The 13,505-nt window shown below is 43.4% G+C and overlaps 1 protein-coding gene across 2 annotated transcripts in view; it reads right to left on the reverse strand.

Annotated features, from left to right (window-relative positions):
* Window positions 1-13,505, reverse strand: part of LOC140463803 (ras-related protein Rab-37-like) — a 139,349-nt gene that overhangs the window by 50,170 nt on the left and 75,674 nt on the right. For both annotated transcript variants that reach the window (XM_072558136.1, XM_072558135.1), the window contains one exon: window positions 432-473. In XM_072558136.1, the coding sequence (XP_072414237.1) occupies window positions 432-473 (42 nt within the window). The remainder of the gene's footprint in view (window positions 1-431; window positions 474-13,505) is intronic.

Raw genomic sequence — 13,505 nt, forward strand, 5'->3', positions numbered from 1 at the left:
CAGTATTTACATGTTGTACCCAGGGAGAGTGTCAGTATTTCCAGGGTGTCCCTTGGGAGTGTGTCGGTATTTATGTGTGCTCCCCTGGGGAACGGAGTCAGTAATTACAGGAGGTCCCAGAGGGATGTGTGAAGTATTTATCAGGGGTCCCCAATGGGGAGGATGTCAGCATTTCCCTGGGGGGAATGTGGTATTTGTGGGAGATATTGGTAATGTTACATTAGCTGTGGAGTTTTCCTGAGGTAGAGGGGGTGGTTTAACAAAGTCGATTTACAATTTCTCCAAGTAGTATCTTACTTATGGTAAATCAGCAAAGATTAGCTGTACAGAACTGCTCCTAGATTCGATGAGAATGTGTGGTGTTTTTCAGTGGAAAGTGTACCCTGTGATTGACATTGGTTTCATTCCAGTTGTTGTCACAAAGCACTGACCTGTAGCTTGACTTTGACCCCATCCACAACCACCACCTTATTCTGTAAAACAAAAGGGGAAACTGATTAGCAGTAGGAAATGCTAGCAGCAAGAATAGTGGATATATTGAACACACTACCATTGACTAGTGTTATTCAAATTTCAATTTGAAAACATTTCGAGAAATATTAATCTTTCTCTCAACCACAGTGCATGCTGAGCTTCCATCCTGCATGAACCATTGGTCACCCTGAACCATCCAGCATCCAAAATAACTGGTACGCTATCAATGATTGATAAATTCCATATAATGACATGTTATGAATTATTGACAGTTACATAAATGTTTCCAATGTCACGACATGAGATCAATCAATTGTTGAGCAGTTGCTTTCAGTATTTGGTTATTAAAAAGTGCCATTACACCTTCACCACTGGAAGGTTTCACCTGTACAGCTTGTCTCAAGTGGAGCTAGGCTCCTCGATCCCACCAACTGACAATTATATATTAATTAACTGAGTTTTAAATGAATCTTGCATCCCTTGTAATATAAAGGGGGCATAGCTTTAAATTAAGGGGGGGTAGATATAGGACTGATGTTAGGGGTAGGTTCTTCACTCAGCAAGTCGTAAGTTCATGGAATGCCCTGCCAGTAGCAGTGGTGGACTCTCCCTCTTTATGGGCATTTAATAGGTATATGGAGGATAGTGGGTTAGTGTAGGTTAGGTGGGCTTTGATCGGCGCAACATCGAGGGCCGAAGGGCCTGTACTGCGCTGTATTCTTCTATGTTCTATGTTCTAGATACAGACTGTATTTTAGGTTAGGTGGTATGTGCTTATATCGTGTTAAATAACTGCTTACGAAAGCATGTAAGGATTAGCTTCAGTGCTATTCTTCACCAAGTGGCAATCAGGAGTGTATGACTTATGCAGCCACTTCAAAATAGCACCCCGTCACCATCTAAATAACACTGTCATCTCACTCTTTTAAATGGAAGGTACTTGGTCTTATTTCTTTTGTTTTGTTTTAACCCCATGGATCCAGCAGTTAATAGGAAGTTCTTGCACCAACCTGCAACTTTAGTGCTGTCACTCTCTTAGAAGTTAGCAAAATACCTGAGGCAGCTCCATCAAAAGTGAAATCAAGAACCACTTCTAAACACTAAGGAAATTTGGAACTCTCCTCTATGAATGGCAATTGGCAAATCCAGTTTGAAACTGGATCTTTTTATTGAATGATACAAAGGGATATGCACAGAGGCAAGTATAGGGAGTGTGGTTTTAGATCAGCTATAACATCATTGCATGGTGGGAAAGACTCAAGGGGCTGCATGATGTCTTCCTGCTCCTAAGAAAGGAGTTGGATTATGGCATGTTCAAGGTAATGTCTCGGTGAAGCTGCACATACTGCTGCCCAGACCTTATATTCACCATGTTAAAACTGGTCTTCAAATTAGACTAGCTTTTTGTTGAATCAAGGTCGTGGTGAATTGTATACATTCATTAGCCACCTTGTTATTAAAAGATTTTGTTACATGACAGGGTATATTAGCCTCTCTCAGAAATGAACTGGATAAACAATTTTGTGGTTTATAAGACAGATATGCTTTGGGACTAGGTTTTTAAATTGAGGTAAAATGGAGTCAAATGATTTCTTTTGAAATCTGCCCAACAACAAAAACCTGTTTGATTGACAAAGACTGACTTGAAAGGTTTTCTTGGGAATATGTGCAAGCTTTTCATGTTGGACTTTGATGGACTTTGAATTTCCAATTCCCAAAAAGGTATTGAGGATCTTGGGTATTAAATGTCTGTGCTTTAAACTGTTCATTTAGTTCCAATTGCCATTTCTGAATATATTGCCATGAACATGGAGTTCAAGAGGGACAGATAGTCTTGAAAACTTGTGAACAGTTAGTCTGCCAGGATTAAGGAGAGGGACAGAGCAACTAGAAGCTGAAAGTCTTTGTGTTGCATTTTGCAGAAATGCTGATGGACACAAACTTGAGGGGAGTTAAAATGAGGCTTTAAAATTTGCTCAGATTTTAGTTCAATCAACAAGTTTCCAGTAATACATCACTGTGAAAAACCTGATGTTTTCAGGCTGAGAAAGGGGAAGATTAGAAACAATCTCTTAGTGACCTAAGTATCAGCTCGGACTGACCTCAGGAAAACTTGTATGATTGGACTAGATTCCCTACAGTGTGGAAACAGACCCTTTGGCCCAACAAATCCATACTGACCCTCTGAACAGCAACCCACCCAGACTCATTCCCATTCCCCTACAGTTACCCCTGACTAATGCACCTAACACTATGGGCAATTTAACATGGCCAATTTACCTGACCCGCACATCTTTAGGACTGTGGAAGGAAACCGGAGTACCCAGAGGAAACCCACACAGACACAGAGAGAATGTGCAAACTCCACACAGACAGTTGCCCCAGGTAGGAATTGAACCCAGGTCCCCAGCGCTGTGAGGCAGCAGTGCTAACCACTGAGCCAACGTGCTGCCCTAATACATATATCTACGTAAAGGAGATTGTAATACGTATGTGCAAAGTATTTTTTCGGTTATGTTAAAATAAAAGAGGTAGACTATATTATTTTGTGGCTTAAAGTATAGGCTGCCTGTAAAAATAGCATTTAGTTCAAAGTGCTTTTAGTCTGGTGTTACAGTACAAGTCTGAAAAATGTGATATCTAGTCATGTTATCCCTTCTGCTATTAGCTGGGGAGTTTGAACAGTTTTAAAAAATGTCATTGGTTTATGAAAGGGGTCATAATAAATTGAAGGCTCCTGCATGATTTCAAACCAATATCTTCAGATAAGTACACAGGCTTTAAACAAATCCAATTTGACAGTGACCTTTACTTTAATCAATGAAAGGCTAAAAGAGATGCATATTGCTGAAGCTTTCCTCAAATGAGAGGAATTCTCCCTTCAGGTTTGCTAAAAATGAATTTAAAAGTATTGGTAGAAAAGTTAGAAATAGATTTAAAACTGGATGCTAAGATATTACAGAGCTTGGAGATATTGGAGGAAGAAAAATTAAACTCCAGTAACTTGGAACGCAAAAGACAAGAAATGAAAAAAAAATTAACTCAAGAAGAGGAGAGAGGAAAAATGAGCAAAATGTGATGGCTTGAATCTGAATTTCAATTAGAAAGACATTTTAGGAAATTTAAGCTGGAGATGGAGAAGCTTCACTGACATGTATGATGTGGGGAGGGGGTTGATAATGGGGCAGGTTTAATTCATGGCTTTGGTTCAGCAAGGAATATTCACCTGGTGTCGAAATTCATAGACAAAAGAGTTGAAGTGCATTTTTGTCTTGTTTGAAAAAATTACTCAAAAGTTACAATGGCCAGGAGAAACTTGGTCAGTTCACAGAAGCACAGAATTGTTATGGTGCAGGAGTCCATTGTGTCTGCATTGTATTAATCATCGAGTGTCAAATTCCTGCTTCTCTCCTTTATCCATGCACACAATTTCTATTGAAATAACCTCCAATGCCCACTTAAATGCCTCCATTCAATCTACCTCAACCTCATTTTCTGGCAGTACATTCAATACAGCACAGAGATCAGTACAGAAAAAGGCCATTTGGCAAATCAAGTCTGTGCCAGTCAGAAACAATCACCTAACCATTCTAATCCCATTTTCCAGTACTCGGCCCATAGCCTTGGCATTGTGGCCACACATCTAAATACTTCTTCAATGTTGTGGGTTGCCACCACCTCTGGCTGAAAGATATTACCTTCACATCTCCTCTAAACCTCCTGCCCCTTACCTTAAATCTATGGTCCCGAGTCACTGGTCCCTCCATCAAAGAGAAGAGTTCCTTCCTCTCCACTTGATCTATGGCCCTCATAATTTTACATATCTCAAAATATCCCCTCTCAGTCTCCTCTGCTCTAGTGAAAACAAACCCAATCTGTCCAATCTCTCTTAGAGTCATGGAGTCCTCCAGCACAGAGACAGGCCCTTTGACTTAAACTGGTCCTTTCTGGCCAAAATGTCCAAATACGCGAGCCCCATTTGTGCACATTTGGTCCATATCCTTCTAAACCTTTTCTATCCTTGTATTTGTCCAATTACTTTTTAAATGTTGTTAATGTACCCACCTCAACCACTTTCACTGGCAGCTCATTCCAAATGCATTCCACCCTCTGTGTAAAAAAGTTACCCCTCAGGTTCCCTTTTATTCTTAGCCCTCTAACCTTAAACTGATGTTCTCTAGTCCTTGATTCTCCAATCCTGAGAAAAAGACCGAATGCATTCACCTTATCCATGCCTTTCATGATCTTATACACTTCTATAAGATCCCCCCTCAGTCCCTATGCTCTAAAGAAAAAAGTCCAAGCTTGTCCAATCTCTTCCTATAACTCAGGCCGTTGAGTCCAGGTTTGATTCCAGCCTCGGGCAACTGTCTATGTGGAGTTTGCACATTCTCCCCATGTCTGCACGGGTTTCCTCCCACAATCCAAAGACATGCAGATCAGGTGAATTGGCCATGCTAAATTGCCCATAGTGTAGGTTATTAGCCAGGGGTAAATATAAGATAGGGGAATGGGTCTGGGTGGTTTAGTCTTTGGAGGGTTGGAGTGGACATATTGGGCCAAAGGGTGTAGGAATTCTAATTCTGAAGTCCTTTTAGTGGCTGTTAATTGATTGACATAAGATTGAGAGAGTTTTTATTTTTGAGCATGAAGTAACTTCAGATTTTTCTGATAAAAGAGTGAAAAAGATTGTTTTCATGTCGGATAAGGGGTCAGTTCAGAGCTTGATGTGAGGAAAAGATGTGAATTTCTCTCCAGTGAGTTTGCTAGAGAAAAGATCAGAACATTGAGCGAAAGAGTCATTTTGTGGTACAGAACTTGAATGCTGCTAAGAAAAAGACACACTTTGCTGAAGCTTTTTATTTTGCACTCATCAGGACAACTTAAAGGTCTTAGAAGTCTTAAAACGGATGAAGGTAAATGAATCCTCAGGACCTGATGAAGTTTATCCCAGGACTTTGTGGCAGGCTAGTGGAGGTATCTGTATTAGCCATGGGTGAAGTGCCTTGAAGACTGGAGGGTGGCTAATGGTGTACCATTATTTAAGAAATGCCTGGTAACTACAGAGCTGTGAGCCTCTGGTGGGTAAGTTGTTCAAAGAGATTCTGAGGAGCAGGATCTGCAGAGGCAAGGACTCATTAGGATAGTCAGCATGTCTTTGTGGATGGGAAATCGTGTCTCACAAATTTCATTGAGTTTTTTGAAGGGGTAACCAAGAAAATAGATGAGGGCAGTACAGTAGACATTGTGTATATGGACTTTAGCAAGGCCTTTGACAAGGCATCATATGGTAGTTTTTTGAGTAAGGTTATCACAGGATCCAGGGAGAACTAGCCAATTGGGTACAAAATTAGGTTGAAGGTAGAAAACAGTGGTGTGGTAGAAGTTGTTTTCAAACTGGAGGCCTGTAACCAGTGGGGTGCCACAGTGATGGATCAGTGCTGGGACCACTGTTATTTGTCATTTATATAAATGATTTGGATGAGAATTTAGGACTTGTGGTTAGTAAGTTTGCAGATGACATTGGTGGCACAGTGGACAGTGAAGAAGCTTAGCTGGGAATTCAGTGAGATCTTGATCATTTGGGCCAATAGGCTGAGGAATGGCAGCGGAGTTTAATTCAGATAAATGCGAGGAGTTGCAATTTAGCTGGTCAAACCAGGGCAGGATTTAAACAGTCAATGGTGCGGTCCTGGGGAATGTTATAGAACAAACAGATCTAGGTTCATAGCTCCTTGAAAGTAGAGTCACAGATAGACAGGGTGGTGAAGAAGGCTTTCGGCATGCTTGCTTTCATTGGTCAGAGCATTCAGTATAGGAGTCGGGACAACACATTGCCACTATCCTCATAGAGGTTTACAAAATTATGAGGGGCATGAATAGGGTAAATGGATAAAGTCTTTTCCCTGGGGTTGGGGAGTCCAGAACTAGAGGGCATAGGTTTAGGGTGAGAGGGGAAAGATATAAAAGAGACCTACGGAGCAACCTTTTCATGCAGAGGGTGGTACGTGTATGGAATGAGCTGCCAGAGGATGTGGTGGAGGCTGGTATAATTGAAACATTTAAAAGGCATTTGGATGGGTACATGAATAGGAAGGGTTTGGAGGGATATGGGCCGGGTGCTGGCAGGTGGGACTAGATTGGGTTGGGATATCTGGTCGGCATGGATGGGTTGGACCAAAGGGTCTGTTTCCATGCTGTACATCTCTATGACTCTATGACTCTATACCAGATGTTGGTAAGGCCACATTTGGAGTACTGCATGCGGTTCTAGTCACACTACTATAGAAAAGGTATTATTCCATTAGAACGAGTGTAGAAAAGATTTGTGGGGATGCTACCTGAACTGGAAGGTTTCAGAAATATGGAGAGGCTGAGTAAGCTGGGACTTTTTCTTTGGAGCATAGAAGACTGAGGGCATCCTTATAGACGTCTGTGAAACCATGAGGGACCTAAATAAGGTAGATAGCCACAGCTTTACCCCAAGGTAGGGGAGTCTTACACTAAAGGCCTTAGTTTAAGGTGAGAGGGGACAGATACAAAGGGTCCAAAGGGGCAATTCTTTCACACAGAGGGTGATAAATGGGCTGCCAGAGGTAATGGAGGTGGTGAATATAATTTTTTTATATAAGAAAGATTTGGACGGGTATGGGATAGGTATGGAGATATAGGAACCCAATGCAGACAAATAGGACTAGATTAATTGTGAAAACATGATGGCATGGAAAAGTTGGGCCAAAGGGCCATTTCCATACTGTAAACCTCTAAGACTCTCTGACTCAATATTAAGTGCCAGAAGCCAACATTTATAGTGCATGAGAGGACAATGCTGATTGGTTGTCTTGTGGACACTGATTGTTAGAGGCATTGTCACAGAGAATGCGAGGAGTTGCAATTTAGCTGGTCAAACCAGGGCAGGATTTAAACAGTCAATGGTGCGGTCACTGAGGACTGACCATTCAACTTCTGGCTTTGTTTAGATTTCAAACTCCACACGTCTACACATACGAAATAGAGTCATAGAGATGCAAAGAACAGAAACAGACCCTTCAGTCCAACTTGTCCATACTGACCAGATATCCAAAATAAATTTGCCAGTATTTGGCTCATATTCCTCTAAATCCTTCCGACTCATGTACCCACGCAGTTGACTTTTAAATGTTGTTATTGTACCAGCCTCCACCCCTTCAGCTTGCAGTTCATTCCATACAAGCAGCACCTTTTGTGTGAAAAAGTTTCCCCCTTAGGTTCCTTTTAAGTCATTCCCCTCTCACCCTAAACCTATGCCCTCTAGTTTTGGACTACCCTTCATGGGAAAAAGGCCTTGACTATTTATCCTATCCATGCCTCTCATGATTTTATAAATTTCTATAACATCATTGGTGGCATGGTGGCTCAGTGGTTAGCACTGCTGCCTCACAGCACCAAGGTCCCAAGTTCAATCCCAGCCTTGGGTGACTGTCTGTGTGGAGTTTGCATGTTCTCCCCGTGTCTGCGTGGGTTTCCTCCGGATGCTCCAGTTTCCTCCCACAGTCCAAAGATGTGTGGGCCAGGTGAATTGGCCATGCTAAATTCGAGTGTCTGATTCTGCAGTATAGCACTTCCTCAATACTGCACTGGAGTATCAGACTCGGCAGTACAACATTCCCTCAGTACTGCACTGGAGTGTCAGACTCGGCAGTACAGCATTCCATCAGTACTGCACTGGAGTGTCAGACTCGGCAGTACAGCATTCCATCAGTACTGCACTGGAGTGTCAGACTCGGCAGTACAGCATTCCATCAGTACTGCACTGGAGTGTCAGACTCGGTAGTACTGCACTGGAGTGTCAGACTCGGTAGTACAGCACTCCCTCAGTACTGCACTGGAATGTCAGACTTAGTTTTGTTTTCAAGTCACTTTAATGGGAGTTGAACCAAGAAAAGATTTTCAAATGTTGCCAGGGTGGAGGGTTTGAGTGAAAGGGACAGGCTGAATAAGCTGGGACTATTTTCCCTGGAGCATTGCAGGCTGAGGGATGACCTTTTAGAGGTTTATAAAATCATGGTTTATAAGTCTTTTCCCTGTGGTGGAGACACCATGGAAGCCAGTACAATTTCAGCATTTAAAAGGCATCTGGACAAGTATATGAGCAAGAAGGGTTTAGAGGAATATGGGCCAGGTGCTGGCAAATGGGACTAGATTAGGTTAGGATACCTGGCATGGTGGCTCAGTGGTTAGCACTGCTGCCTCACAGCACTAGGGACCCAGGTTCAAATCCAGCTCAGGTGACTGTCTGCGTTGAGGTTGCACATTCTCCCTGTGTCTGCATGGGTTTCTTCCAGGTACTCTGGTTTCTGGCTGTGCTAAATTGCCCAGAGTGTTCAGGCATGTGTAAGTTAGATGCATTAGTCTGGGGTAAATAGAGGGTAGTGGAATGGCTTGGGTGGGCTACCCTTCAGAGGGCTGGTATAGACTTGTTGGACCAATGTTTCTGTGCTGTACATCACTATAACTCGAAATAGTAACAGAAGTAAAGAGTGGTACCCACAATAGAATCATTGAACGCCATTCTGGAAATATACTGGCTTTCAGCTATTTTAGATTTACTGTAAAATGCTTGTCAATTGTCCTGATGAATGCAACATGAAAAACCTTTGGCAAAATGTTTCTGTTTTAGTAATACTCAGACTCTGTCCTCCTCAATGACTCTTTCTTTATTTGTTTGGTGTTTCTACCTCATTTAAGCTGTGATCATTGGTGGCTTGGGACTCTTTTATGTAAGAAATATGAAAATCCTCACTGGGATTGGCTTCAGATCAGAGCAAACACATTCTTCATTGATGTTGGGTCTTGTCTTTTAACCTTACACTGCCACATGATTGACAACATTCGGTTACAAAGGGATGTTCTGTGAAAAAGTGTAAATTGCTGCCAAGGCCTGACCCTCTGTTGTCATGGTGGTCTGGTGAAAAGCTCCTCAATATTGCTGAGCTTAATCTTCCCCATGATTTAAGCACAGTCAGCTTAATCCCCTCAAGTGGTATTATCCACCCCAACACTCCCAACAATCCACTGTCTTCTGAAGATCTTGGAATGTGGACCAGTTTTGAAGTTTGACATACCACCCAAATCAGTGAATGGCTTTTAACTGACCCTTTAGTGATAGAGGGTGGGTTGTTAACTCTGGTCACGACCTCTCTCAGCACACACAAATTTAATTCTAACCTAATCACCCAGTAACTCATTTTGTATATTAGTGAGTGACTGCGTGTGTGCATACATGCTTGCATGCCTATGTGTATTTGCATAATACACCTACCATCTGTCACAATTGCACTTACAAGCAACTGGCACCAGGGAGTGCCCGTGAGTAGGAAACCTTCCTTATTTTCCCTGCTGTGCTAGAACACCAGTGACACGATCAAGAGATGTTTGAACTGTACCCCTATCACCCATGAATCTGAGTCTTATTGTTTGGGGAAAAGAGGGAGTTTGATTTGGGACCTGAATTCACAATCACTTACAGAATCTGTATCCCTCTATTCCCTTCCCATTCATGTCTTTGTCCAGGTGTTTCTTGAATGCTGCTATTGTATCTGCTTCCACCACCTCCTCTGGCAGTGTGTGCCAGGCACACACCATCCTTTGTGTGAAAAGCCTGCCTCGCACATCTCTTTTAAACCTCTCCCCCACCAACACCTTGAATTTGCGTTCCCTCATAGCTGACCCCTCTGCCTTCTGCATTTCAGTGAAAACAAACTCAACCTTTCTTCATGGCTAACATCTCCGATAACAGGCCACATCTGTACTCTCTCCAAAGCGTCCACATCCTTTGGGTAATGTGGTGACCAGAACTGTACAGGATCATTCAAATCACTGATGAAGGTACATGACCATAAAATGCTGAGGGCATTAGAAGAAGGGCCACTGATCACAAAGCATTAACTCTGCTTTCTGTGCATAGGTGATGGCAGGCCTACTGAGCTTCTGCAGCTATTTCTGTTTTTATTTGAGATTTCCAACATCTTTGTTTTATTTGGCCATAATGCCCCTTTGTTATCTATATGCTATCACATATCACGGTTCATCTCGATTTCAATTTACTATTACTGTACTTCCAATGTCCTGATCTTTAAATGTTTACGCAGGTATTTAGAACAGTAGGAACAAAATTCTGCAGATGCTGGAATCTGAACTGGAAACAACAAATGTTGGAGATCACAGCAGGTCAGGCAGCATCCACGGTGAGAGAGCATGCTAACATTTCGAGTCTAGATGACTCTTCATCAGAGCTGAAGTGAAGTGTGGAGGGGACAGCATTTATGCTATAGTTTAGGGGGTGTGGAAGTGGTGTAGGGTGCTGGCGGAGAGAAGACGTTGATAGTTCAGATGAAGTGATCAGAATGCGTGAACAGCAGAACAATGTGGTGCCTCTTGTCAGATTTTAAAGGACAGACAGTTCCAATGGGATGGGGGGAGAGGACATAATGACAGAATGTAACAAGCTAAAAGAAAGAGAACACATGGGAGTTTACAGAAGGCCGCAAAAAGCCTAGCCTGAAGGTGAAATGTTGTTCCTCCAGTTTAAGCTGTGTTTTACTGGAACACTGCAGCATGCTGAGGACAGACACATGGGCATGTCAGCAGGACACTATATTAAAATGACCAGCTACAGGAAGGTCAGGGTTACACTTGCACACAAGCTGGAGGTGTTCTGCAAAGCAGTTACCCTGTCTGTGTTTGGTGTCTCCAATGTAGAGTAGGCTACATTGAATGTAGTGAATACGATCCACAAGAGTGGAGGAGGTACAGGTGAAATACTGCTTCACCTTGAAAGGCTATTTAGGCCCTTGGATCATAAGCAGGGAGGAGGTGAAGGGCCAGCTGTTGCACCTTCTGCAGTTACATGGGAAGATGCTGTGTGGAAGGGTCTGGTGTTGGTGGTTATACAATGAACTAGGGTGTTCCAGAGGGAACAATCCCAGCAAAATGCAGACAGGGGGAGTGGGGGGAAGATGTGGGGAACTCAATCACGCTGTTGTGACTGATGGCAAGGAGCAAGGATGGAATCACGGGTGATAGGTTGGATACAGTTGAGGGCCCTGTCAACTACGATGGGTGGGAAACCACGGTCATGGGAGAAGCAAGCCATGTAGCAGCGCTGTTTTGGAATGTGGCATCATCCGAACAAATGCAACGTAGGCAAAGGAACTGGGAGAATGGGACAGAGTCCTCACAGGATGTGGGGTGTGACAAACTGTAGTGAAGGTAGTTATGGGAGTCTGTGGCTTTGTAATGGAAGGTAGTGGACAGTTTATTCCCGAAATGGAGAAAGAGAGGTCAAGAAAAGGAAGGAAAGTGTTGGAAATGGACAATGTGAAAGCTATAGAGGGGTGGGAATTGGAGGCAAAATTAACATGTTTTTCAAGGTCCTGTGGGAGCATGAAGTGGCACCAAGGCAGTCATCGATATACCAGAAAAAAGAGTTGTGGGAGGGGGCACAAGGATTGGAACTGGAACAAGGATTGTTCCACACTCCCCATAAAGAGGCAGGGCATAACTGGGACCCATGCGGGTGCCCATTGCCACATCTTTAACTTGGCAGAAGTGAGACGAATTAAAGGAGAAATTGTTCAGTGAGAGGACAGGTTCAGCCAGGCAGAGGAGAGTGATGGTGGATGGAGATTGTTCAGGCCTCTGGTTGAGGAGGAAGCCATGAGTTTTCAGACCATCCTGGTGGGGAATGGGGGCATAGAGGGGTTGGACATCTATGGTGAACAGGAGGCAGTTAGGGCCAGGGAACTGGAAATTGTCTATATAGTGGAGGTCATCAGAGGAATCACAGATGTAGGTGGGCAGGGTCTGGACAAGTGGAGAGATGATGGAGTCAAGGTAGGAGGAACTGAGCTCAGTAGGACAGGAACAGGCTGAAATGATGGGTCTACCAGGGCAGTTTGGCTTGTGGATTTTGGGAAGGAGGTAGAAGCGGGCTGTCCGGGCTTGGGAGACTACTAGGTTAGAGACAGTGGGGGGAAGATCTCCAAAGGTAACAAGATCGGTGACAGTCCTGACAACAATGGCTTCATATTTGGATGAGGTATCATGGTCCAGCGGAAGGTAGGAAGAAGTGTCTGAGAGCTGGTGTTGAGCCTCCACAAGGTAAAGAATAGCGTGCCAGATTCCAATAGCACCACCTTTGTCAGCTGCTTTGATAACAAAGTGAGGGTTGGCCCTAAGAGAGCAAATTGGGAGAATGGGATGGAGTTTTTGCAGGATACTGGGTGGGAGGTCTGGTCCAGGTAGTTATAGGAGTCAGTAGGTTTGTAGTAAATACCCGTCTGGAGACTGTTGCCGGAGATGGCAACGGTGAGGTTGAGAAAGGGTGGGGGGGGGGGGGAGTGGGGGGGAAGGTCTCTGAAATGGGACCAAGTGAATTTGAGGGGCGGGTTGGAAGTGTGGGCGAAGTCGATGAAGCCAGGGCACTGCTCCAAGCAGTCATCGATGTATTACAGAAGAGTTGGGGTACAGCGCCTGTGTAGATACTGAATTTGATAGGCATCTTGAAACCCATTGTTTTCAACTGTTCGATATGGAATTTGTAGGGATTTGTCCACTTTAATAGCCTCTCGCCTACTCAACACATCTTCCCTACTTATGCTAACGTGATCCACACTAATGAAACTTCTATCTCTAATCTCAACATTCATCATGTTCCTCTCCTCAGTGAACACTGATGCAAAGTAATCATTCAGAATCTCGCCCATTTTGGGATTCTCCTTAATTCTGCTCACTAAAGCCATTTTAGCCCACTTGATTCCTCGTTTAAGACTTATCCTACTCTTCCGATATTCTTCCAGGGCCCGTTCTGTTCTTAGCTGTCTAGACCTTATGTACACTTCCCCTTTCCTCTTGGCTAGTTGTACAATTTCTCCTATCATCCACGGTTCACGAATCTTGCCTTTCCTATCCTTTGCTTTCAATGGGATATGCCTTTCCTGCACTATCTTTGAAAGCCTCCCACATCTCAAATGTGCACTTCCCTTCAAATA

This window comes from Chiloscyllium punctatum, chromosome 39, assembly GCF_047496795.1.
Source record: "Chiloscyllium punctatum isolate Juve2018m chromosome 39, sChiPun1.3, whole genome shotgun sequence".
Classification (NCBI taxonomy): Eukaryota; Metazoa; Chordata; class Chondrichthyes; order Orectolobiformes; family Hemiscylliidae; genus Chiloscyllium; species Chiloscyllium punctatum.